This window comes from Salmo salar, chromosome 05 (genome assembly GCF_965601325.2).
Source record: "Salmo salar chromosome 05, fSalSal1, whole genome shotgun sequence".
NCBI classification, from domain to species: domain Eukaryota; kingdom Metazoa; phylum Chordata; class Actinopteri; order Salmoniformes; family Salmonidae; genus Salmo; species Salmo salar.
Window position 1 is genome coordinate 78,327,210 of NC_138295.1, and position 23,988 is coordinate 78,351,197.

Below are 23,988 nucleotides of genomic sequence, written 5' to 3' on the forward strand. Positions count from 1 at the left end.
TTACCATGCCTACTAGTATCAGTTAGTTACCCTGCCTACTAGTATCAGTTAGTTACCATGCCTACTAGTATCAGTTAGTTACCCTGCCTACTAGTATCAGTTAGTTACCATGCCTACTAGTATCAGTTAGTTACCATGCCTACTAGTATCAGTTAGTTACCATGCCTACTAGTATCAGTTCGTTACCATGCCTACTAGTATCAGTTCGTTACCATGCCTAATAGTATCAGTTAGTTACCATGCCTACTAGTATCAGTTAGTTACCCTGCCTACTAGTATCAGTTAGTTACCATGCCTACTAGTATCAGTTAGTTACCATGCCTACTAGTATCAGTTAGTTACCATGCCTAATAGTATCAGTTGGTTACCATGCCTACTACTATCAGTTAGTTACCATGCCTACTAGTATCAGTTCATTACCATGCGTATTAGTATCAGTTCATTACCATGCCTACTAGTATCAGTTAGTTACCATGCCTACTAGTATCAGTTAGTTACCATGCCTACTAGTATCAGTTAGTTACCCTGCCTACTAGTATCAGTTAGTTACCATGCCTACTAGTATCAGTTCATTACCATGCGTATTAGTATCAGTTCATTACCATGCCTACTAGTATCAGTTAGTTACCATGCCTACTAGTATCAGTTAGTTACCATGCCTCCTACTAGTATCAGTTAGTTACCCTGCCTACTAGTATCAGTTAGTTACCATGCCTACTATTATCAGTTAGTTACCATGCCTACTAGTATCAGTTAGTTACCATGCCTACTAGTATCAGTTAGTTACCCTGCCTACTAGTATCAGTTAGTTACCATGCCTACTAGTATCAGTTCATTACCATGCGTATTAGTATCAGTTCATTACCCTGCCTACTAGTATCAGTTAGTTACCATGCCTACTAGTATCAGTTAGTTACCATGCCTACTAGTATCAGTTAGTCACCCTGCCTACTAGTATCAGTTAGTTACCATGCCTACTTGTATCAGTTAGTTACCATGCCTACTAGTATCAGTTCATTACCATGCGTATTAGTATCAGTTCATTACCATGCCTACTAGTATCAGTTAGTTACCATGCCTACTAGTATCAGTTAGTTACCATGCCTACTAGTATCAGTTAGTTACCCTGCCTACTAGTATCAGTTAGTTACCATGCCTACTAGTATCAGTTCATTACCATGCGTACTAGTATCAGTTAGTTACCATGCCTACTAGTATCAGTTAGTTACCCTGCCTACTAGTATCAGTTAGTTACCATGCCTACTAGTATCAGTTAGTTACCATGCCTACTAGTATCAGTTAGTTACCATGCCTAATAGTATCAGTTAGTTACCATGCCTACTAGTATCAGTTAGTTACCATGCCTACTAGTATCAGTTAGTTACCATGCCTACTAGTATCAGTTAGTTACCATGCCTACTAGTATCAGTTAGTTACCATGCCTACTAGTATCAGTTAGTTACCATGCCTACTAGTATCAGTTAGTTACCATGCCTACTAGTATCAGTTAGTTACCATGCCTACTAGTATCAGTTAGTTACCATGCCTACTAGTATCAGTTCGTTACCATGCCTACTAGTATCAGTTTGTTACCATGCCTACTAGTATCAGTTCGTTACCATGCCTACTAGTATCAGTTCGTTACCATGCCTACTAGTATCAGTTAGTTACCATGCCTACTAGTATCAGTTAGTTACCATGCCTACTAGTATCAGTTAGTTACCCTACCTACTAGTATCAGTTAGTTACCATGCCTACTAGTATCAGTTCATTACCATGCCAACTAGTATCAGTTAGTTACCATGCCCACTAGTATCAGTTCATTACCATGCCTACTAGTATCAGTTAGTTACCATGCCCACCAGTATAAGTTAGTTACCTTGCCTACTAGTATCAGTTCATTACCATGCCTACTAGTATCAGTTAGGTACCCTGCCTACTAGTATCAGTTAGGTACCCTGCCTACTAGTATCAGTTCGTTACCATGCCTACTAGTATCAGTTAGTTACCATGCCTAATAGTATCAGTTAGTTACCATGCCAACTAGTATCAGTTAGTTACCATGCCTCCTACTAGTATCAGTTAGTTACCATGCCTCCTACTAGTATCAGTTAGTTACCATGCCTACTAGTATCAGTTAGTTACCATGCCTACTAGTATCAGTTAGTTACCATGCCTACTAGTATCAGTTCGTTACCATGCCTACTAGTATCAGTTCATTACCATGCCTACTAGTATCAGTTAGTTACCATGCCTCCTTGGATCAGTTCATTACCATGCCTACTAGTATCAGTTAGTTACCCTGCCTACTAGTATCAGTTAGTTACCATGCCTAGTTAAATCAGTTAGTTACCCTGCCTACTAGTATCAGTTAGTTACCATGCCTACTAGTATCAGTTAGTTACCATGCCTACTAGTATCAGTTAGTTACCATGCCTAATAGTATCAGTTAGTTACCATGCCTACTAGTATCAGTTCATTACCATGCGTATTAGTATCAGTTCATTACCATGCCTACTAGTATCAGTTAGTTACCATGCCTACTAGTATCAGTTAGTTACCCTGCCTACTAGTATCAGTTAGTTACCCTGCCTACTAGTATCAGTTAGTTACCATGCCTACTAGTATCAGTTCATTACCATGCGTATTAGTATCAGTTCATTACCATGCCTACTAGTATCAGTTAGTTACCATGCCTACTAGTATCAGTTAGTTAGCCTTCCCTGTAGCTCAGTTGGTAGAGCATGGTGTTTGCAACGCCAGGGTTGTGGGTTCGATTCCCACGGGGGGCCAGCAAAAAAAAAATGTATGAAATTGTATGAAATGTATGCATTCACTACTGTAAGTCGCTCTGGATAAGAGCGTCTGCTAAATGACTAAAATGTAAATGTAAATTACCATGCGTATTAGTATCAGTTCATTACCCTGCCTACTAGTATCAGTTAGTTACCATGCCTACTAGTATCAGTTAGTTACCATGCCTACTAGTATCAGTTAGTTACCCTGCCTACTAGTATCAGTTAGTTACCATGCCTACTAGTATCAGTTAGTTACCATGCCTACTAGTATCAGTTAGTTACCCTGCCTACTAGTATCAGTTAGTTACCATGCCTACTAGTATCAGTTCATTACCATTCGTATTAGTATCAGTTCATTACCATGCCTACTAGTATCAGTTAGTTACCATGCCTACTAGTATCAGTTAGTTACCATGCCTAGTTAAATCAGTTAGTTACCCTGCCTACTAGTATCAGTTAGTTACCATGCCTACTAGTATCAGTTAGTTACCATGCCTACTAGTATCAGTTAGTTACCATGCCTAATAGTATCAGTTAGTTACCATGCCTACTAGTATCAGTTAGTTACCATGCCTAATAGTATCAGTTAGTTACCATGCCTACTAGTATCAGTTAATTACCATGCCTACTAGTATCAGTTAGTTACCCTGCCTACTAGTATCAGTTAGTTACCATGCCTACTAGTATCAGTTCATTACCATGCGTATTAGTATCAGTTCATTACCATGCCTACTAGTATCAGTTAGTTACCATGCCTACTGTTATCAGTTCGTTACCATGCCTACTGTTATCAGTTCGTTACCATGCCTACTATGTGTTATGGGTGCCTACGATACCCGAAGAGTCGAATAAAGTAGCATTTTGAAAGGGCCAGATTGGGACCATAGTGTCTATGTTTTGTCCTCAGTATCAGTCTCAGTAGTGAGAGTGCTGGTTAAGGCTATGTGGTCTGCTGGGTTTATGCTGACAGAATCCTCTGAACTCTGTGATGTGGACAACGTGTCAGTTTTTACCGTAATGCTGCCTGTCATTTATTTCTTACTGGAAGGGGATCATTCACAAAGAGGGAGGGGTCAGAGACAAGATAGACTGACAAATAAAGAAAAAGAGAGACAGACAGTGACAGAGAGAGAGAGAGGAAGGAAGGAAGAGGGGAAAGAAGGAAGAAAGGGTGAGAGGTAGATATAGATTCGAAGAGAGAGGTTGACATATGAAGAGAAAAGGGTCTGTATGACATCAGTCTGTCTGAAGGTTGTTTATAACACATGGACCAATGAGAATGGAAAAGTTATCCCACATTGAGCCAGATACCATAGAAAAACAGTCTACAGTACCCAAGAGGTAAGGCTTTATTCAAGAGGTCATAATGGTCACATAATAACGTATCAGCAATGATTCAAATCTCAAACTGTAAAAGGCCCAATAAATTAATCAGAATGATATAAATCAAATACAAAAAATAAACGATCTATTAAATATATCGGAGTGGCTGTGGATCCAACTTTTCTAGACCCCTCATTCCGACGGCTAAAGGTCCTGAAGCTTCTTTACACACCGTCTCTGTTCTACTCATAGAGAACAAGCTACTCTGGTGAATGGAGCTCGTTTAATAAAGTTAGATCAAAGCTGAATCAATGTCTGCCAGATCACACGATGGTATTTTACATAATAGAACCCAATATACAGTGCCTTGCGAAAGTATTCGGCCCCCTTGAACTTTTCGACTTTTTGCCACATTTCAGGCTTCAATTTTTTGTGAAGAATCAACAACAAGTGGGACACAATTATGAAGTGGAACGAAATTTATTGGATATTTCAAACTTTTTTAACAAATAAAAAACTGAAAAATTGGCCGTGCAAAATTATTCAGCCCCCTTAAGTTAATACTTTGTAGCGCCACCTTTTGCTGCGATTACAGCTGTAAGTCGCTTGGGGTATGTCTCTATCAGTTTTGCACATCGAGAGACTGAACTTTTTGCCCATTCCTCCTTGCAAAACAGCTCGAGCTCAGTGAGGTTGGATGGAGAGCGTTTGTGAACAGCAGTTTTCAGTTCTTTCCACAGATTCTCGATTCGATTCAGGTCTGGACTTTGACTTGGCCATTCTAACACCTGGATATGTTTATTTGTGAACCATTCCATTGTAGATTTTGCTTTATGTTTTGGATCATTGTCTTGTTGGAAGACAAATCTCCGTCCCAGTCTCAGGTCTTTTGCAGACTCCATCAGGTTTTCTTCCAGAATGGTCCTGTATTTGGCTCCATCCATCTTCCCGTCAATTTTAACCATCTTCCCTGCCCCTGCTGAAGAAAAGCAGGCCCAAACCATGATGCTGCCACCACCATATTTGACAGTGGGGATGTTGTGTTCAGGGTGATGAGCTGTGTTGCTTTTACGCCAAACATAACGTTTTGCATTGTTGCCAAAAAGTTCGATTTTGGTTTCATCTGACCAGAGCACCTTCTTCCACATGTTTGGTGTGTCTCCCAGGTGGCTAGTGGCAAACTTTAAACGACACTTTTTATGGATATCTTTAAGAAATGGCTTTCTTCTTGCCACTCTTCCATAAAGGCCAGATTTGTGCAGTATATGACTGATTGTTGTCCTATGGACAGAGTCTCCCACCTCAGCTGTAGATCTTTGCAGTTCATCCAGAGTGATCATGGGCCTCTTGGCTGCATCTCTGATCAGTCTTCTCCTTGTATGAGCTGAAAGTTTAGAGGGACAGCCGGGTCTTCGTAGATTTGCAGTGGTCTGATACTCCTTCCATTTCAATATTATCGCTTGCACAGTGCTCCTTGGGATGTTTAAAGCTTGGGAAATCTTTTTGTATCCAAATCCGGCTTTAAACTTCTCCACAACAGTATCTCGGACCTGCCTGGTGTGTTCCTTGTTCTTCATGATGCTCTCTGCGCTTTAAACGGACCTCTGAGACTATCACAGAGCAGGTGCATTTATACGGAGACTTGATTACACACAGGTGGATTCTATTTATCATCATTAGTCATTTAGGTCAACATTGGATCATTCAGAGATCCTCACTGAACTTCTGGAGAGAGTTTGCTGCACTGAAAGTAAAGGGGCTGAATAATTTTGCACGGCCAATTTTTCAGTTTTTTATTTGTTAAAAAAGTTTGAAATATCCAATAAATTTCGTTCCACTTCATGATTGTGTCCCACTTGTTGTTGATTCTTCACAAAAAATTACAGTTTTATATCTTTATGTTTGAAGCCTGAAATGTGGCAAAAAGGTCGAAAAGTTCAAGGGGGCCGAATACTTTCGCAAGGCACTGTAATAGCGTAGTATAAAATTACTGTAAGACAAAACACCACCTCATTTCTTATGAGTTTTTAGGATGATTGTGCGAACGGGCACATTTTTCTCTCATGTGGCCAAAACTCAACAGCACGTGCCACTAGGCAGAATATGTGCTATGATTGAAACTAGACACAGGTATGCAGATGCTGCATGGACGTTTCACAGGTAAAACATGAAGATTATCATTCACAATTGACTGAGAAATGTGAAGGAAGGTGCGTAAAAGTAGAGAATCCTGCACATGCAGAAGTGTCGGGACCTTTAGCTGTCGGGAAGAAGGGTTCAGAAAAGTTGTATCCACAGCCTCAACCTAAATATAATATACCAGAGGTTATGTCCTTCACTCTGACTGGAGCTGGTGGTCCAGGAGTGTGTAACAGTGGAGAAAGAGAGGTACAATATCAACAACTGGTTGTGTCTATGATATACAGTATCTGTAGGCTATGTCAGTGGAGCGCAAGGCATCAGGTGTCTCAGGCAAACTGCTAGAGTTAAGAAGATTACTGAATCTGACAGTCATAACCACACACACACACACACACACACACACACACACACACACACACACACACACACACACACACACACTAAGGTACTGATATACACCCAAACATTTGTGTGCAGACAAACACACCCCCTAGGAAGTCAGTGCTGTTTCTGATGTTGTGTGTTTGTAGCGTCAGGTTGGTCGATGAGCTGGCCAATCCATCATCCTCCTAATAGGTGTCCCATTGTGATTGACAGAAACAGCCCTGAGAGAAGGAGAAGGAGAGAGAGTGAGGGAGAAGGAGAGAGTGAGGGAGAAGGAGAGAGTGAGGGAGAAGGAGAGAGAGAGGGAGAAGGAGAGAGAGAGGGAGAAGGAGAAAGAGAGAGAGAAGGAGAAAGAGAGAGAGAGAGAGAGAGAGAGAGAGAGAGAGAAGGATGAGGGAAAAGAGAAACATACTAAGACTGAGAGAACACTTCCGACTGACTGAATGTCCAATGACACGTCTAAAAACACAACCAACACGTGAGGGTGGGTGACAGTACCTGTGGCCTCTGTGTGTAGTTTGGAGCTGTCCGTGTTGGTCACTTGACAGGAAACAAAGGTTTTCCGTCCCTCCTTCTTATCCAATGAGCAGGTGAGCAGCACTGTACTACCCAATGGGATGGGGCTTTGGGGAGGAGAGGCGGGATACAGTATGTGTCATAACCAGGAAATGTGGTCAGGAAAAATCTAGAACCTCACTTAGAACCCTACAATAATGACCACAATAACATGAAAACATGTTTTTAGAGTTTAATAAGCCGTGAGTGAGTGATGGAGAGAGTGAGGAACAGAGTGAGGGAGAAAGTGTGTGTACCTGCGGTAGTTGATGTTGAGGTTGGCAGTCATGACAGGCCCAGAGAGGTAGGTGGCATGGGTCCCTGTTACAGTGTCAATCATGGTAGCTATTGCCCCCCCATGGACGTGCCTGGAATCACACACAATTTATAAACATTACACTTCTGACTAAATATGATGTTTGAATGCTAGCAGTTGATTGTGTCATTTTTACAGAGATACACACACAAGGACAAACATTGTCACAGTATACACATGCCATCAGCACACACAGACACAAACAGCTCACCCCGGGGGTCCCTCCAGTAGGTGGCCAGCCTGGAACACACACACACACTTCTGCTCCTGCTTGTTGACAAACACGACGTACTCGAACGCTGCACCCTGCTCCCTGATGTTCCGCGTGAACAGACGCGCCTTCGACTGAATGATCTTACTCAGATACACCCCACCTTGGAAGGAGAGACACAGAGTTACACACATACACACAGCATCTTACTCAGACACTATGCCCAGGACATGAGAGAGACAGGGTTATACAAACACATTTTTTTTACGTCACATTTTAGTAATTTATCTAGTCCAGAGCAACTTACAGTAGTGAGTGCATGCATTTTCGTACACACACGCCATCCATAAGTGAAAGAAACCCTTCCTTACTGTACCTGTGGTGTACTTGAGGGAGCGGTTATAGCTGGGCAGTCTTCTCCAGACCCCCCACTTCTTCTCTCCGTCATCTGTCTCTACCTCACACTGGCTGTTATAGTGCTCATACAGACGCCTCATGTCTGAGCCCCAGGACGAGTTGGGCAGGCTGAAGTCCCGTGGCTGGAAAGAGAAAGGCCAGGGCAGCACCTAGTGGACAAACACTACTATTACACTCTCATCAATATTTCTTTACAGTACACGGCAGAAACATCCAGAACGAAATACATTACAGCACAGTTCACAATGCACATTGTGGGAAAAAATACTGTTTCTATCGGCAGTAACGTTAGGGAAATGGGAACCATGACAAATGTTTAGATAAGATGAATCATGACTCACATGTTCTCACTCACATTGCCCTTGACAGTAGGCTACACTAATGTTATGGCTGTTTGTAGCTAGCTAAATATGTGTGGCTGTGTGTGTGTTTCCGGACCTACCGCCATGGTTCGGACACTGTTGATAGAGGACCAGGGAAGCTGGAGAGTCCCTCTTGGAGTCATTTGTTGTCCGATGTTGGTGTTGAAATTTCCCTTTGAGATTTCACGTCCCATTATTTGGCACAGTCCCCTGGCCATCTTCTGCACTCCTGTTCGTATCATGATGACAATGTTGGGGTAAGATTGCCAAGCCCTATTCTGATGTAACTACAAATTACTGTAACGTTACGGTTACTACTAGCCAGCCCTTCAGCTTTACTGACTAGTGGCTGTTGTATGATAGCAATACACATTCCGAATCAAACCTAACATAGAACTATAACTTTCTACTGTAACAAACTAACAACAGGAGGATAAATACGGAACTTTTGTCAATTTCGTCTCGCCACTGGTTTTGCCGGTAGAATGACTTTCATGTGTATCTCATCGCCCCATGTTACCACTTCCTGCACAAGGAACGACGACGGGCAACATGCGTCTTCCTGGTCATGTGATCTGTATCGTTCACTGTAATTGGCAGCGAAGGAATAATATTTCCGGCTACAAAGGTTAGTTACCATGCCAACGTAGACAGACTCCTCCATCTATTGAGACGCCTTTTACCATTTATTCGTTTATTGTGCAGTTTTTGTTAAAGCAAGATACTTTGTGATTATTTACTTCAAATAAACTGCCAGCAGGATGTTTGGTTGTGAGGAACGACGTTCCAAAAACAAACGTGTGCAGAGGGCGAGAGACAGAATCAAGGTAAGCATGTCAATACTAGGCAACACACAGACAAAAAAGTGGTCAGATACCTATAGCTAAGTGGCTGGAAATGTGTTATAGCCTGCATTTTCACTCTTTTATAGAAAGATGGCGAGATGACTACACGCATTGCAGAGCTGGACAGGTGTGTAAATTATTCCGTTCTGTACTGTTGGGCTAATTGTAACTGTAACGTTTGATACGTTTTCCCTGAAATACCTTGAAGTTACAGTCCTTTCAGTTCTCAATGTAGTGAAAGGACCCCCCCCCCCCTCTTTCTTTCTCTCAGTATCTGTGGTGTGATGCAAAAGGCTGAGTTTGAGGGCTCCACCCAGGCTGGTTCCATGAAGACCCTGAAGCTGAGAGAGCTGACCCAGCAGAGAGAGATTGAGCTGGGAAAGGCTGCTCTGACGATGGTGAGGGAGTGGAGGGGTGCTGAAACAGGGCCCTGTCTCCTCAGCAACACTCAGCAACACTAAAAAAGTACTTCCGGGAATTTCAGAATGTTCAGAATAAATGTCTGCATGTAAAAGCAGAAAAGTGTCAATAGCCTAAATGCCCCCAATGCAAATCACTGTGTATGGAATACATATTGGCTTGTAGGGCAAATACTATTCTAGGTGCCGCAGTAGAAGTGTTGTAGGGAATACTCAGTAGGGTCTGTCGAATGTATATATGGTGTAATTACATAGGGCTCTGAATAACACAGATCAAGATAGCTTAGCATTCAACACCATAGTACCCTCCAAGCTCATCATTAAGCTTGAGGTCCTGGGTCTGAACCCCGCCCTGTGCAACTGGGTCCTGTACTCCCTGACGGGCCGCCCACAGGTGGTGAAGGTACTGTAGGGAAAAACACCTCCACTTCGCTGATACTCAACACTGGGGCCCCACAAGGATGCGTGCTCCCTTCTGTACTCCCTGTTCACCCATGACTGCATGGCCATGCATGTCTCCAATCATCAAGTTTGCAGACAACACAACAGTAGTAGGCCTGATTACCAACAATGAAGAGACAGCCTACAGGGAGGAGGTGAGGGCTCTGGGAGTGTGGTGCCAGGAAAATAACCTCTCACCCAACGTCAACAAAACAAAGGAGCTGATCGTGGACTTCAGGAAACAGCAGATGGAGCATCCCCCCTATCCACATCGATGTGACCGCAGTGGAGAAGGTGGAAAGCTTCAAGTTCCTCGCATACACATCACTGACAAACTGAAATTGTCCACCTACACAGACAGTGTGGTGAAGAAGGCACCTCTTCAACTTCAGGAGGCTGAAGAAATTTGGCTTGGTACCTAAAACCCTCGCAAACTCTTACAGATGCACAATTGAGAGCACCCTGTCAGGCTGTATCACTGCCTGGTACGGCAACTGCACCGCCTGCAACCGCAGGGCTATCCAGAGGGTGGTGCGGTCTGCCCAACGCATCACCGGGGGCAAACTACCTGCCCTCCAGGACACCTACAGCACCCGATGTCACAGGAAGGGCAAAAAGATCATCAAGGACAACAACCACCCGAACCACTGCCTGTTCACCCCGCTATCATCCAGAAGGCGAGGTCAGTACAGGTGCATCAAAGCTGGGACTGAGAGACTGAAAAACAGCTTCTATCTCAAGGCCATCAAACTGTTAAATACTGTTAAATAGCCATCACTAGCACATTAGAGGCCACTTTAATAATGGAACACTAGTCACTTTAATAATGTTTACATATTTTGCATTACTCATCTCATATGTATATACTGTATTCTATTCTACTGTATCTTAGTCTATGCCACTCTGACATTGCTCGCCCAAATATTTATATATTCTTAATTCCTTTCCTTTACTTCAGATTGTGTGTATTGTTGTGAAATTGTTAGATATTACTGTTAGATATTACTGCACTGTTAGAGCTAGAAACACAAGCATTACGCTACACGTACAATAACATCTGCTAAACATGTGTATGTGACAAATAACATTTAATTTGATTTAATTTTCATTGTTGTCAAACAGCTTAAATTGGGGTGCCTAGACACTATAAGGTACAACTATAGCACTGTACAGGAAGGAACACTCCATATTATTCAGAGCCCAATGAAATGACACCATATATACATTCTACAGACCATACTGAGTATTCCCTACAATGCTTCCACTGCGACACCTAGAATAGTTTTTTCTCTATAAGCCAACATGTATTCCTTATACAGGGATTTTCATCGTGGCCAATGGAATGGGTGGAGTAAAAGGCCAGCAACACTAAATGACACCATTACATTCTACAGACCCTGAGTACTCCTCACCCCATTTGTACATCTGCACAAATAATCTTAAAGTGTCCAGGCACCCCATTTTCAGATGTTTGACCACAGTAAAAGTACAGCAACTCTTCCAATGACCTAGTTTTTTGTTCTAACTCATCTGATTTGTATTCTAGGAACTCTAGTAAGTAGACTGGGCCCTGGTTTTATGGACACACAATCAATCGCTTTCCTGTGTGCAATTTGTCTGTGCAATACAACAAAAATACAGTACTTTTTTTCTTAAACATTACATTTCAAATTGCATCCTTAAACAATAGCACCAGTATATAAACAAGAATCATACAATCAAAATATATATATTTTTTATGTTTAATGTATATTTTTTTAACCAGTAGGATATTATTAAGCGCCAACCATTTTCTCATTATGCTCCACCTTATAATATTCTTTATCTTACTGTACATTGACTCTGTACCGGTAGCCCCTGTATATAGCCTCGCTATTGTTATTTTACTGCTGCTCTTTAATTATTTGTTACTTTTATATGTTATTTAATTTCTTTATTTTAAATGTATTAATTATTTATTTAACTTTTTAAATGTATATATATATATATTATATTCGTTTTTTTAATGAATTATTATTCATTTTTTAACTGCATTATTGGTTTGGGCTTGTAAGTAAGTATTTCACAGTAAGGTCTACTACACCTGTTGTATTCGGGGCATGTTTGATTTGATTTATATAAAGTACTAATTCTATTTAGTTTAGATTTTTACCCCATGTAGTTATTATATTTCTCCTAATTTTAACATTATGCACAAAGCTGAAAATATATATATTTTGTGGCAGACACAGCGTTTTACCGCAGACTATTATTTTGAAGGCAAAATCAGGAAACCTGAAGTATAAATTAATGTGGATAGGATCCAACTAGTGTTGTTGCCATGAAGCTAATCCCTGTCTCCATACTGTTTTAGAGACCTTGTTCTCTTAGGGGACTTCATTAAATAACCTATTATCAGCCCTTTCATGAAGGTTCGTAGCATCATATCTCTAACCTATTCCTCTGACTGAGGAAAATGAATGGTCTTATTCTTGTTAATTTGTGTTGCAGTGTCCTTTACACACATACACTGTCAGAGCAATTACACATTTGTAACACCAGGCAGGGGTAAAAGTAGGCTACACATTGTCAGGTTTTCCATATAGGACACACCAACTTATGAATTGCTTGCATTGTCCATATTTGTACCAGAACTTCAACTACGGCGTCCCGTATCTACAGTACATCCTCTCCATTATGTCTGCTTTCTGTGTGTGTGCAGGTCCGTAGAGCAGCACTGCAGGCCCTCCTGGAGCATGAGAGACAGCAGTACGTCATAGAGCTCAACAGACTGGGCAAGACCATCTACAAACAGAGAGTCTAGACTCTAGTCTCCACTAGACCCATAACAACACCAAAGATCATCTGAAGTTTATGCTGAAAGCCATCTAGCAGCAAGGATGTGTGAACAACTATAGAATACTTTGAAGTATTAATGTGAAAACATTTACTCACAGCCATCTACAAGCATCTTGTTTACAATCAGACCTTTTTTTATTTATGTAAATACAATGATGTAAAACTGTAATCCTAAAGATAAAACACATATTAAAGTGTTTTATCTTTAGGATTACAGTTTTATATCGTTGTATTTACATAAATAAAAAAAGGTCTGATCTGTACAGAAGCAGAGTGAATAAACTGCTTCTGTAAAAGTACACTTTAAAGCAATTTACATCACATGACTCATGTCACCTTAACAAAACAGGAATTTGTGTGACAGTCAGGGAGGTAGCACTGTACATAAACAAAACACATATTTGGTTAACAAACAGGTCTCCTTGTCAACAGCAAGCAAGACCAAAAAAATCAACCGATACACAGTCTGGCATTTGTCCATTCAGTAGAACTCTCTACTGGTCATTTGCTTCAGTCTTTGAGGAGTAATTATGTAACATATGAGCTCACTACATTTAACATACTGTATTGTAGCTCACAATGACAGGTCCAATCTCTCTAGCCATATCTGGGACACTTGGTCATGCAGGGTTGGAGATTCTAACACAGACTGAGAAAGTAATTGGAATTTCCAGATAAACAAAAAGGAGAGCAGTTGTTGATAATATCAATCAGAGATCAATCCAGTTTAATACAATCATTCAGGGAGACACCTCCAGAACAGAAGCACAGAAAATGTCCAACAGGGCTCTTGGAGACCGAACCTTCATATTCTTATCAGACAGTACCAAATGTTCTCTAAAATATCAACCAGAGAGGCTTGGAGTCAATACAAAAGACAGTGACTTTGCCGGCTGCTACAGAATCACACAGTGTTCATAATGTCATCAATACAATAATAATCAGTGTGTTCTCAGTCCTTGTACCTTCAGTAGCTCAGGTCTAGTGACCATCAACCCATACAAAAGTGAGTGTCACAAATAGAACATTGGAAATCATGTGTATTATAGAAAGGGAAAACATATAAATATGCTAATCATTGTGTTAATTCCTGTTAACTGAATATTCACTTTATTCATCTTACATTTTCCCATTACCCACACGCACATAGGGCAATGTTATACTCTGATTAACACACACCACACCCAAATGCAATGAAGATCAATCATAAATCTATACACAATACAGGTCAATCATACATCTATGCACTATAAAGGTCAATCATACATCTATGCATAATAAATATTTAATAGACAATTGAACCAGATGGGCATGCACCTGCACACTTCTTTAGAACTCTTCTCTAGAACCCTTCTCTAGAACCTTTGCAACATTCAGAAGTCACCTCAGAGACACCCTGCTCCATCTCTGAGGGAATTATCCCTAACCTCTTTCAGTCATTCCTACATTAATGTACTGTACCATAGGATGAAACTCACTAATTAAAAACATGTAATGTCTCCCTTCCTTACCTGCATACATAAACTAACAGTGTACTGTATGTAATGAAGACATGACATTCAGACTGGGTTTTCCAAACCCTTCTTGTTTTTTATTTTCCTGAGTATTGAGAGGTACAGTGAAGTGAAAGTGGTTGTAGGGTGTGTGTGCATCACGGCAAGCATGAGGGAGGGAGTGAGGGAGGGAGTGAGGGAGGGATGGAGGCTGATAGTGTAGTCCAAGTCTTCATTTTGGGGCCTCTGTGATTCCACACAGCTTCCTGCAAAACAACAAAGAAAACAACAACAACAACCATTAGTTATCAATAGCATGTGAGCACCCAGTAACCACAGAACTACATGACACACAGTACAGCGTGACCATAGAAGTCTTTCATAATGGTGACCACAAGACTGTGTTACTGGGTGTGTGTGAGTGTGGCTGAATGCCTGGGTGTGTGTCTGCTCTTACCGTCCTTCCTCATTGGTCTGGTCCACAAAAGCACACAGTGCCTTGTCCCGGTCCAGAATCTGCTGTTTCAACGCCTGGATCTCCTCCTGAGCTTTCTTCTTCTCTGCTTCTTGATCATCTAGAGGGGGAGCGAGGGATAATGAGAGAGGGGTGGAAAGCGGGAGGGTAGGAAAAAAGACAGAAGGAAATGGGTAGATAAGGAGGAAAGGGTATTGAGAGAGAGGTGGGAAGGAGGAGAGAAAGACATGGAGGGAAATTGGGAGGGCAGGAAGAAATGTATTGAGAGAGAGAAAGGTTGTGAGGTCTGGGGTCCGCTCAACAACCAAGAATTAACAAAATGGGACAAACACCAAATTGAGACTGCATGCAAAATTCTGCAAAAATATCCTCAGTGTAAAATGTAAAACACCAAATAATGCATGTAGAGCAGAATTAGGCTGATACCCACTAATGATCAAAATCTAGAAAAGAGACGTTAAATTCCAGAACCACCTAAAAGGAAGCAATTCATAACAGAGCTGACGGTATCCCATCACTGCAGTAAAATAACCATCGTACCTTTAACTTTCTGAAGGGCCGCTGACGGTATCCCATCACTGCAGTAAAATAACCATCGTACCTTTAACTTTCTGAAGGGCCGCTGACGGTATCCCATCACTGCAGTAAAATAACCATCGTACCTTTAACTTTCTGAAGGGCCGCTGACGGTATCCCATCACTGCAGTAAAATAACCATCGTACCTTTAACTTTCTGAAGGGCCGCTGACGGTATCCCATCACTGCAGTAAAATAACCATCGTACCTTTAACTTTCTGAAGGGCCGCTGACGGTATCCCATCACTGCAGTAAAATAACCATCGTACCTTTAACTTTCTGAAGGGCCGCTGACGGTATCCCATCACTGCAGTAAAATAACCATCGTACCTTTAACTTTCTGAAGGGCCGCTGACGGTATCCCATCACTGCAGTAAAATAACCATCGTACCTTTAACTTTCTGAAGGGCCGCTGACGGTATCCCATCACTGCAGTAAAATAACCATCGTACCTTTAACTTTCTGAAGGGCCGCTGACGGTATCCCATCACTGCAGTAAAATAACCATCGTACCTTTAACTTTCTGAAGGGCTGCTGACGGTATCCCATCACTGCAGTAAAATAACCATCGTACCTTTAACTTTCTGAAGGGCCGCTGACGGTATCCCATCACTGCAGTAAAATAACCATCGTACCTTTAACTTTCTGAAGGGCCGCTGACGGTATCCCATCACTGCAGTAAAATAACCATCGTACCTTTAACTTTCTGAAGGGCCGCTGACGGTATCCCATCACTGCAGTAAAATAACCATCGTACCTTTAACTTTCTGAAGGGCCGCTGACGGTATCCCATCACTGCAGTAAAATAACCATCGTACCTTTAACTTTCTGAAGGGCCGCTGACGGTATCCCATCACTGCAGTAAAATAACCATCGTACCTTTAACTTTCTGAAGGGCCGCTGACGGTATCCCATCACTGCAGTAAAATAACCATCGTACCTTTAACTTTCTGAAGGGCCGCCGACGCGTCAGTCTTCTTTTTCTCCGCATCGGCCTGAGGAGAAAAAAAGAGGGGAGATGAGGAAGATGAGGACCGGTATTTGAAGCATTATGGGCCTTATCTAGCTAGGCCTTATTAAGGGCTACTGTCACGCCCTGGCCATAGAGGTTTTTATTCTCTATTTTGGTTAGGCCAGGGTGTGACTAGGGTGGGCATTCTATGTCCTTTTTTCTTTGTTTTGTGTTCTTTGTTTTGGCCTGGTATGGCTCTCAATCAGGGACAGCTGTACATCGTTGTCGCTGATTGGGAGCCATACTTAGGTAGCCTGTTTTCCTTTGGGTTTTGTGGGTGGTTGTTTTCTGTCTTGTGTTTTTCACCTGACAGAACTGTTGGCTTTCGTTTTTGTTTCTTTGTTTAAATGTTTCGTCATTTATAATAAATGATGACCACTTCCCACGCTGCATCTTGGTCCCCTCTTTCAGACGATCGTCACAGCTACATAAGGCATACAATGAGTCCTTCATAATATGCACTTTGTTTAAAGTGTGACTAATCATTTTTGTGACTAATAAGTGAGAACAAAATGTAATTCCATTGCTAAGAGAATACCTGGCAGAATACCTCTCACATGCCACTCAACACAAAACATACAGTACCTTCAGAAAGTATTCCCACCCCTTGACTTTTTCCAAATTTTGTTGTGATACAAAGTGGGATTCAAATAGGATTAATTGTACTTTTTTGCCAATGACCTACACAAAATACTCTGTAATTCAAAGCGGAAAACATTTTAAAAAAAGTAAATGGAAAAATAAAACACTATCTTGATTAGATACTGTAGGTATTCAATCCCCCTGCCAATACATGTTAGAATCCCCTTCGGCAGCGATTACAGCTGTGAGCACACAGCTTTGCACATCTGATTGTACAATATTTGCCCATTATTCTTTAAAACATTCTTAAAGCTCTTTCAACTTGTTTGTTGATCATTGCTAGACAGCCATTTTCATGTCTTGCCATAGATTTTCAAGACGATTCAAGTCAAAACTGTAACTAGGCCACTCAGGAACATTCAATGGCGTCTTGGTAAGCAACTCCAGTGTATATTTGGCCTTGTGTTTTAGGTTATTGTCCTGCTGAAAGATGAATTTGTCTCCCAGTGTCTGTTGGAAAGCAGACTGAACCAGGTTTTCCTCTAGGATTTTGCCTGTGCTTAGCTCTATTCCATACATTTTTATAATAAAAAACTCCCTAGTCCTTGCCGATGACAAGCACACCCATAACATGATGCAGCCACCAACATGCTTGAAAATATGAAGAGTGGTGATGTGTTGTGTTGGATTTGCCCCAAACATAAAGCTTTGTATTCAGGAGAAAAATGTAATTTCTTTGCCTCATTATTTGCAGTATTGCTAAAGTGCCTTATTGCAAACAGGATTCCTGTTTTGGAATATTTTTTATTCTGTACAGACTTCCTTCTTTTCACTCTGTCCTTGAGGCTAGTATTGTGGAGTAACTACAATGTTGTTGATCCATCAGTTTTCTCCTATCACAGCCAATAAACTCTGTTTTAAAAATCACAATTAGCTTCATGGTGAAATCCCTGAGCAGTTTCATTCCTCTACAGCCACTGAGGACGCCTGTATCTTTGTAGTGACTGGGTGTATTGATACACCATCCAAAATGTAATTAATAACTTCACCACGCTCAAAGGTGTCCTACCAAAAGGTGTCGTCCTTTGCGAGGCACTGGAAAAGATCCTTGGTCTTTGTGGTTGAATCTGTGCTTTAAATTCACTGCTGGACTGAGGGACCTTACAACTAATTGTATGTGTGGGGTACTTAGATGGGGTAATCATTATGTGGGGTAATCATGTTAAACACTTGTGGCACACAGAGTGAGTCCATGCAAAATCCCCATCAAAATCTGTCTGTTTAAGATAGAGATACTGTATGGGCTGTGTCTCAATCCACTGCATCCACCTTGTGCATCTGCAGTGGAAAGTGGCAGAGCTACAATGCTGTTTGTCAGATCAGCATACATCCCGAAAATCGGTCTCCTCACGAAAACGTCTGTAGTGTCCGAACAAGTGTCATGGGGCTCATCTGAATGTAACCCTGTAACGGGTCAAAAAATGAATGGAAGTATGTAAGTAGTTTTGTGCCAAAAAATTGTTTATTTCCTGAGCTTTCTTATATCTCCTAGATATAGGACAGACACATCAAAACCTTATTCCTTATTATTTATTTTTTGACTCTGTTTTGCCATTTATGAATGAGTTATTCAATGTGTTTCTATGTGCTATATTTTTCTTTATATACCTAAAGGTATAAACAATTCCAAATAAAATAGCTAAATAATCTATGACCATCTTAAAACAATTAGCTTAGCAGCAGCAGGTTTTTACTCCTCAATTTATTTGGGCTTGCCATAACAAAGGTGCTGAATACTTATGGACTCGAGACATTTCAGTTTTTCATTTTTTATATTTTTTTTTACAATTTCAGAACACATAATTTCACTTTGACATTTTGAGGTATTGTGTGTAGATCAGTGACACAAAATCTCAATTTAATCCATTTTAACTTCAGGTTGTAAAACAACAAAAAGTGAAGGAGTGTGAATAGTTTCTGAAGGCCCTGTAATATATCCCTTGTCAGTTTACCTTCCAATGTGTGTAATCTGCCACAGTGGTGAATGATGTGGTAATCAGATCAAGTTGCCCTCTAGTATGAAACACAAAACATTAACACACCTCACCTGACATACACCTCTACATGTAAAAATGTATGAATTACCTTGACTAACCTGTACCCCCGCCCATTGACTTAGTACCGGTACAACCTGTATATAGCCTCGTTATTGTTATGTCATTTTCTTGTGTTACTTTTGATAAAACATTTTTACTTGAGTTTATTTAGTAAATATTTTCTTAACTCTATTTCTTGAACTGCATTGTTGGTTAGGGCTTGTAGGTAAGCATTTCATGGTAAGGTCTACTACACCTGTTGTATTCGGCACATGTGACAAATTCCATTTGATTTGATGGTGATCGGTGAATACAGGGCCCTTACATGAGGGTTAGGAGTACTAATGAGTCTACGGAAAATAAAATTACCTTCTCTGTTTGACAGGTCTTTAGACTCTTGTCCGCCTCGCCTGTGGCTTTAGCAGACTCCTCCTTCTTCTTAGTCAGCTCGTCTCTCTTGGTGTTGATGGGCTCCAGCTCACCATTCAGCTTCTGGATCTTCATCTTGACCTGGACGATGTCGTTCTCCTTCTGCTTAACCTGAGAGGAGCTCTCCAGAGTGCGGGCTTTAAGACCCCGCAGAGTCAGCTCCTGGTGGACCGCCTGGTACATCAACACCACCATCACACCCGCGGCCAGGAACACTAGCGCAGACACAGCCCGCATACTGCTGGGACAGGACAGAGAGAAGGAAGGGGGCAGAGAAAGAGAGAGGGAGAGAGAGATGAGGCTCAAGTCAGGTACAGTTTGTCTTTCTTGGCTGCTGTCTTGATCGGTCACTCCTCAACCATCTCCGTAGTCAGCCTGTGTGTGTTGGAGAGTGTGTGTTCACATTCCCTCCCTCTGGTTGCTGATGGCAGTCTGTCCACCTGTAACCGGATCTTCCTGCTAGGCGGAATGTTTGGTAGACAAAGCGAAATCTACTTCCTTGTTTAACTACCACACCCCCACCGCTTTTATCTCCCTCCCTCGCCACTTCTCTCTCTCCCTCCCTTCCTCTCTTGCTCTCTCACCTTCTGTTTCAGAGGTCACGTTTTATTACTAACAGATATGCTCTCTCTATATTGTTTATCTATCTCTTTCATTTGCATTTAATTTCTTCTCCCTCTTCCTCTTAGAGGGTACACAGACAACCAGAGATTATGAAATTGTTCCATGTAGTAAGTCATCATTTAGGGTGCAGTTTGTGCAATGGGGAGATTTAAGATCATTAAAGTTCATATTTAGTTTAGAGTGATTAACACAATGTTTAGCATATTAGTAGATATTATGTTCCTTCTGTAAAACACATGATTTCCAGTGTTTGTGACACTCAAGGTGCGGGTTGATGGTCACTAGACTTGATACTGAATGTTATGGATTATTCTCATATCTGTTGATAGTGATTAACGCCAGACTGGATGTACAAGGACCGAGGACACACTGATTATTCATATTGTATTGATGACATTGTGTAAACACTGTATGATTCTGTAGCAGCTGGCAAAGTAGCAGCCTTTTGTTTTGACTTCCTACCAGCCTCACGGGCTGGTGTTTACTCTGGTGCTGTCTGATAAGGATATAAAGGGCCTGTCTCCAAGAGGCTGGTGTTTACTCTGGTGCTGTCTGATTAGGATATAAAGGGCCTGTCTCTAAGAGGCTGGTGTTTACTCTGGTGCTGTCTGATTAGGATATAAAGGGCCTGTCTCCAAGAGGCTGGTGTTTACTCTGGTGCTGTCTGATTAGGATATAAAGGGCCTGTCTCCAAGAGGCTGGTGTTTACTCTGGTGCTGTCTGATTAGGATATAAAGGGCCTGTCTCCAAGAGGCTGGTGTTTACTCTGGTGCTGTCTGATTAGGATATAAAGGGCCTGTCTCCAAGAGGCTGGTGTTTACTCTGGTGCTGTCTGATTAGGATATAAAGGGCCTGTCTCCAAGAGGCTGGTGTTTACTCTGGTGCTGTCTGATTAGGATATAAAGGGCCTGTCTCCAAGAGGCTGGTGTTTACTCTGGTGCTGTCTGATTAGGATATAAAGGGCCTGTCTCTAAGAGGCTGGTGTTTACTCTGGTGCTGTCTGATCAGGATATAAAGGGCCTGTCTCTAAGAGGCTGGTGTTTACTCTGGTGCTGTCTGATTAGGATATAAAGGGCCTGTCTCCAAGAGGCTGGTGTTTACTCTGGTGCTGTCTGATTAGGATATAAAGGGCCTGTCTCTAAGAGGCTGGTGTTTACTCTGGTGCTGTCTGATTAGGATATAAAGGGCCTGTCTCCAAGAGGCTGGTGTTTACTCTGGTGCTGTCTGATTAGGATATAAAGGGCCTGTCTCCAAGAGGCTGGTGTTTACTCTGGTGCTGTCTGATTAGGATATAAAGGGCCTGTCTCTAAGAGGCTGGTGTTTACTCTGGTGCTGTCTGATTAGGATATAAAGGGCCTGTCTCCAAGAGGCTGGTGTTTACTCTGGTGCTGTCTGATTAGGATATAAAGGGCCTGTCTCCAAGAGGCTGGTGTTTACTCTGGTGCTGTCTGATTAGGATATAAAGGGCCTGTCTCCAAGAGGCTGGTGTTTACTCTGGTGCTGTCTGATTAGGATATAAAGGGCCTGTCTCCAAGAGGCTGGTGTTTACTCTGGTGCTGTCTGATTAGGATATAAAGGGCCTGTCTCCAAGAGGCTGGTGTTTACTCTGGTGCTGTCTGATTAGGATATAAAGGGCCTGTCTCCAAGAGGCTGGTGTTTACTCTGGTGCTGTCTGATTAGGATATAAAGGGCCTGTCTCTAAGAGGCTGGTGTTTACTCTGGTGCTGTCTGATTAGGATATAAAGGGCCTGTCTCCAAGAGGCTGGTGTTTACTCTGGTGCTGTCTGATTAGGATATAAAGGGCCTGTCTCCAAGAGGCTGGTGTTTACTCTGGTGCTGTCTGATTAGGATATAAAGGGCCTGTCTCCAAGAGGCTGGTGTTTACTCTGGTGCTGTCTGATTAGGATATAAAGGGCCTGTCTCCAAGAGGCTGGTGTTTACTCTGGTGCTGTCTGATTAGGATATAAAGGGCCTGTCTCCAAGAGGCTGGTGTTTCCTCTGGTGCTGTCTGATTAGGATATAAAGGGCCTGTCTCTAAGAGGCTGGTGTTTACTCTGGTGCTGTCTGATTAGGATATAAAGGGCCTGTCTCCAAGAGGCTGGTGTTTACTCTGGTGCTGTCTGATTAGGATATAAAGGGCCTGTCTCCAAGAGGCTGGTGTTTACTCTGGTGCTGTCTGATTAGGATATAAAGGGCCTGTCTCTAAGAGGCTGGTGTTTACTCTGGTGCTGTCTGATTAGGATATAAAGGGCCTGTCTCCAAGAGGCTGGTGTTTACTCTGGTGCTGTCTGATTAGGATATAAAGGGCCTGTCTCCAAGAGGCTGGTGTTTACTCTGGTGCTGTCTGATTAGGATATAAAGGGCCTGTCTCCAAGAGGCTGGTGTTTACTCTGGTGCTGTCTGATTAGGATATAAAGGGCCTGTCTCTAAGAGGCCAGTAAGACATTGGGATCATTTGAGGTGGAAGGCGAAAGCAACCGACTGTAGACAAAAGTCGAGGAGTGAGGTTGGGGGAGGTGCATCTGCGACAGCCAAAAGACGGACACTGATGTGGTTTTTCAACAGCAAGGCTCAATGCAACAGCAAGCGCTCTAAACATTGTTTATAAAAGTTGTTCTTTATTATGTCAAAATACACATGTCTCCAACTCGCATATCACACACTCACAAACTGAAAATATACAGTGCATTCGGAAAGTATTCAGACCCCTTGACTTTTTCCAAATTTTGTTACGTTACAGCCTTATTCTAATATAGATTACTTTTTTTTTTCTCCAATTCATCAATAATCATGCACCCTGTAAGGAAGTCCAGGATCCAGTTGCAGAGGGAGGTGTTTAGTCCCAGGGTCCTTAGCTTGGTACATTTCTATATTTCCTTAAATATTTTTTACAACGGCGGTGGAGTTCCAAGATGGAGGCGCAGGTGGCTTCAACACAGCGCCCCATGTCAGTCATCTACTGTATATAACTTATTGGTAAGGTAATACACCAGATACGATTTTTTTATTGACTTTACCAACGATTTTGCTCTGCTTTTTGTTTTCCTGTAAATTCCTAGTTTACTTGACAAGTTACTGGAAAAATAGCTAGTGTGGCCTTACATCAAACTGGCAGAGCTTTATAGGTTAGTCATGACTACATGTTTATACTAGAACTAAATCAAAGGTAGCCGTAGCCTATAGGCTAGGGCGTGTTAAAACAAATTATGATATCATTCCTAATTCGAGTTGCACATGTTATACAGTATTATCACGTTACCTTTTTACGTTTATATTCCCTTGATTCCGAAGCACAGATGACCATTTTGCGTTCATCCACTTACTTCCGCGTAGCAGTGCCAGGTATGCTAGTGCTATCCGGGAGCCTTGGGACGTCCATACCCTAAATCCTAACCTTAACCATAATCCTTACCTAACTTAAAGCATTATTAACCATTTTAAATGTCAACTTCAAAGGGAGGTAGGCCCGTCCCAAGGATCCCAGATAGCAAGGACCGTGACAGGTGGGCGGGCACGTGGATGGTTTTGGTGAAGCGCTCTCCAAAAGAAAAAAGAATAAGAATAAGTGCGCTCCCCGCGGAGTCGACAGAAGCAGATGTTTCTGTTTTTCAGGGATATAGTGGATATAGTATTTTCAACCTGACTCCCGT

At 41.9% G+C, this 23,988-nt stretch overlaps 3 protein-coding genes across 3 annotated transcripts; 1 reads left to right on the top strand and 2 right to left on the bottom strand.

Moving 5' to 3' along the window:
- Window positions 1-4,117: 4,117 nt before the first annotated feature.
- Window positions 4,118-9,057, bottom strand: LOC106592246 (acyl-coenzyme A thioesterase THEM4). The gene is made up of 6 exons (XM_014183569.3): window positions 8,589-9,057; window positions 8,106-8,295; window positions 7,730-7,892; window positions 7,460-7,570; window positions 7,146-7,270; window positions 4,118-6,868 (listed from the first exon to the last, which is right to left on the bottom strand). The coding sequence occupies exons 1-6, from the start codon at window positions 8,748-8,750 to the stop codon at window positions 6,825-6,827; spliced, it is 795 nt and encodes a 264-aa protein (XP_014039044.1). The 5' UTR covers window positions 8,751-9,057; the 3' UTR covers window positions 4,118-6,824.
- A 65-nt stretch (window positions 9,058-9,122) lies between these two features.
- LOC123743178 (uncharacterized) lies at window positions 9,123-14,550 on the top strand. Its single transcript, XM_045718975.2, has 4 exons — window positions 9,123-9,335; window positions 9,440-9,480; window positions 9,625-9,751; window positions 12,915-14,550. Exons 1-4 carry the CDS (start codon window positions 9,270-9,272, stop codon window positions 13,014-13,016), a joined length of 336 nt encoding a protein of 111 aa, XP_045574931.1. The 5' UTR covers window positions 9,123-9,269; the 3' UTR covers window positions 13,017-14,550.
- LOC123743177 (uncharacterized) lies at window positions 13,746-23,890 on the bottom strand. Its single transcript, XM_045718974.2, has 5 exons — window positions 23,598-23,890; window positions 19,655-19,952; window positions 16,536-16,590; window positions 15,002-15,119; window positions 13,746-14,810 (listed from the first exon to the last, which is right to left on the bottom strand). The coding sequence occupies exons 1-5, from the start codon at window positions 23,651-23,653 to the stop codon at window positions 14,777-14,779; spliced, it is 561 nt and encodes a 186-aa protein (XP_045574930.1). The 5' UTR covers window positions 23,654-23,890; the 3' UTR covers window positions 13,746-14,776.
- Between the last annotated feature and the right edge of the window lie 98 nt (window positions 23,891-23,988).

Coding starts and splice junctions, on each gene's coding strand:
- LOC106592246 (XM_014183569.3), bottom strand. CDS start 8,750: ATGATACGAACAGGAGTGCAGAAGATGGCCAGGGGACTGTGCCAAATA. Junction 7,571..7,729: donor CTACTGGAGGGACCCCCGGG/GTGAGCTGTTTG, acceptor GTGTGATTCCAG/GCACGTCCATGGGGGGGCAA. Junction 7,271..7,459: donor CTCAACATCAACTACCGCAG/GTACACACACTT, acceptor TCCTCCCCAAAG/CCCCATCCCATTGGGTAGTA.
- LOC123743178 (XM_045718975.2), top strand. CDS start 9,270: ATGTTTGGTTGTGAGGAACGACGTTCCAAAAACAAACGTGTGCAGAGG. Junction 9,481..9,624: donor CGCATTGCAGAGCTGGACAG/GTGTGTAAATTA, acceptor TCTTTCTCTCAG/TATCTGTGGTGTGATGCAAA. Junction 9,752..12,914: donor GAAAGGCTGCTCTGACGATG/GTGAGGGAGTGG, acceptor GTGTGTGTGCAG/GTCCGTAGAGCAGCACTGCA.
- LOC123743177 (XM_045718974.2), bottom strand. CDS start 23,653: ATGAACGCAAAATGGTCATCTGTGCTTCGGAATCAAGGGAATATAAAC. Junction 16,591..19,654: donor AGACCTGTCAAACAGAGAAG/GTAATTTTATTT, acceptor TTTTCTCCTCAG/GCCGATGCGGAGAAAAAGAA. Junction 14,811..15,001: donor CAGACCAATGAGGAAGGACG/GTAAGAGCAGAC, acceptor GTTGTTTTGCAG/GAAGCTGTGTGGAATCACAG.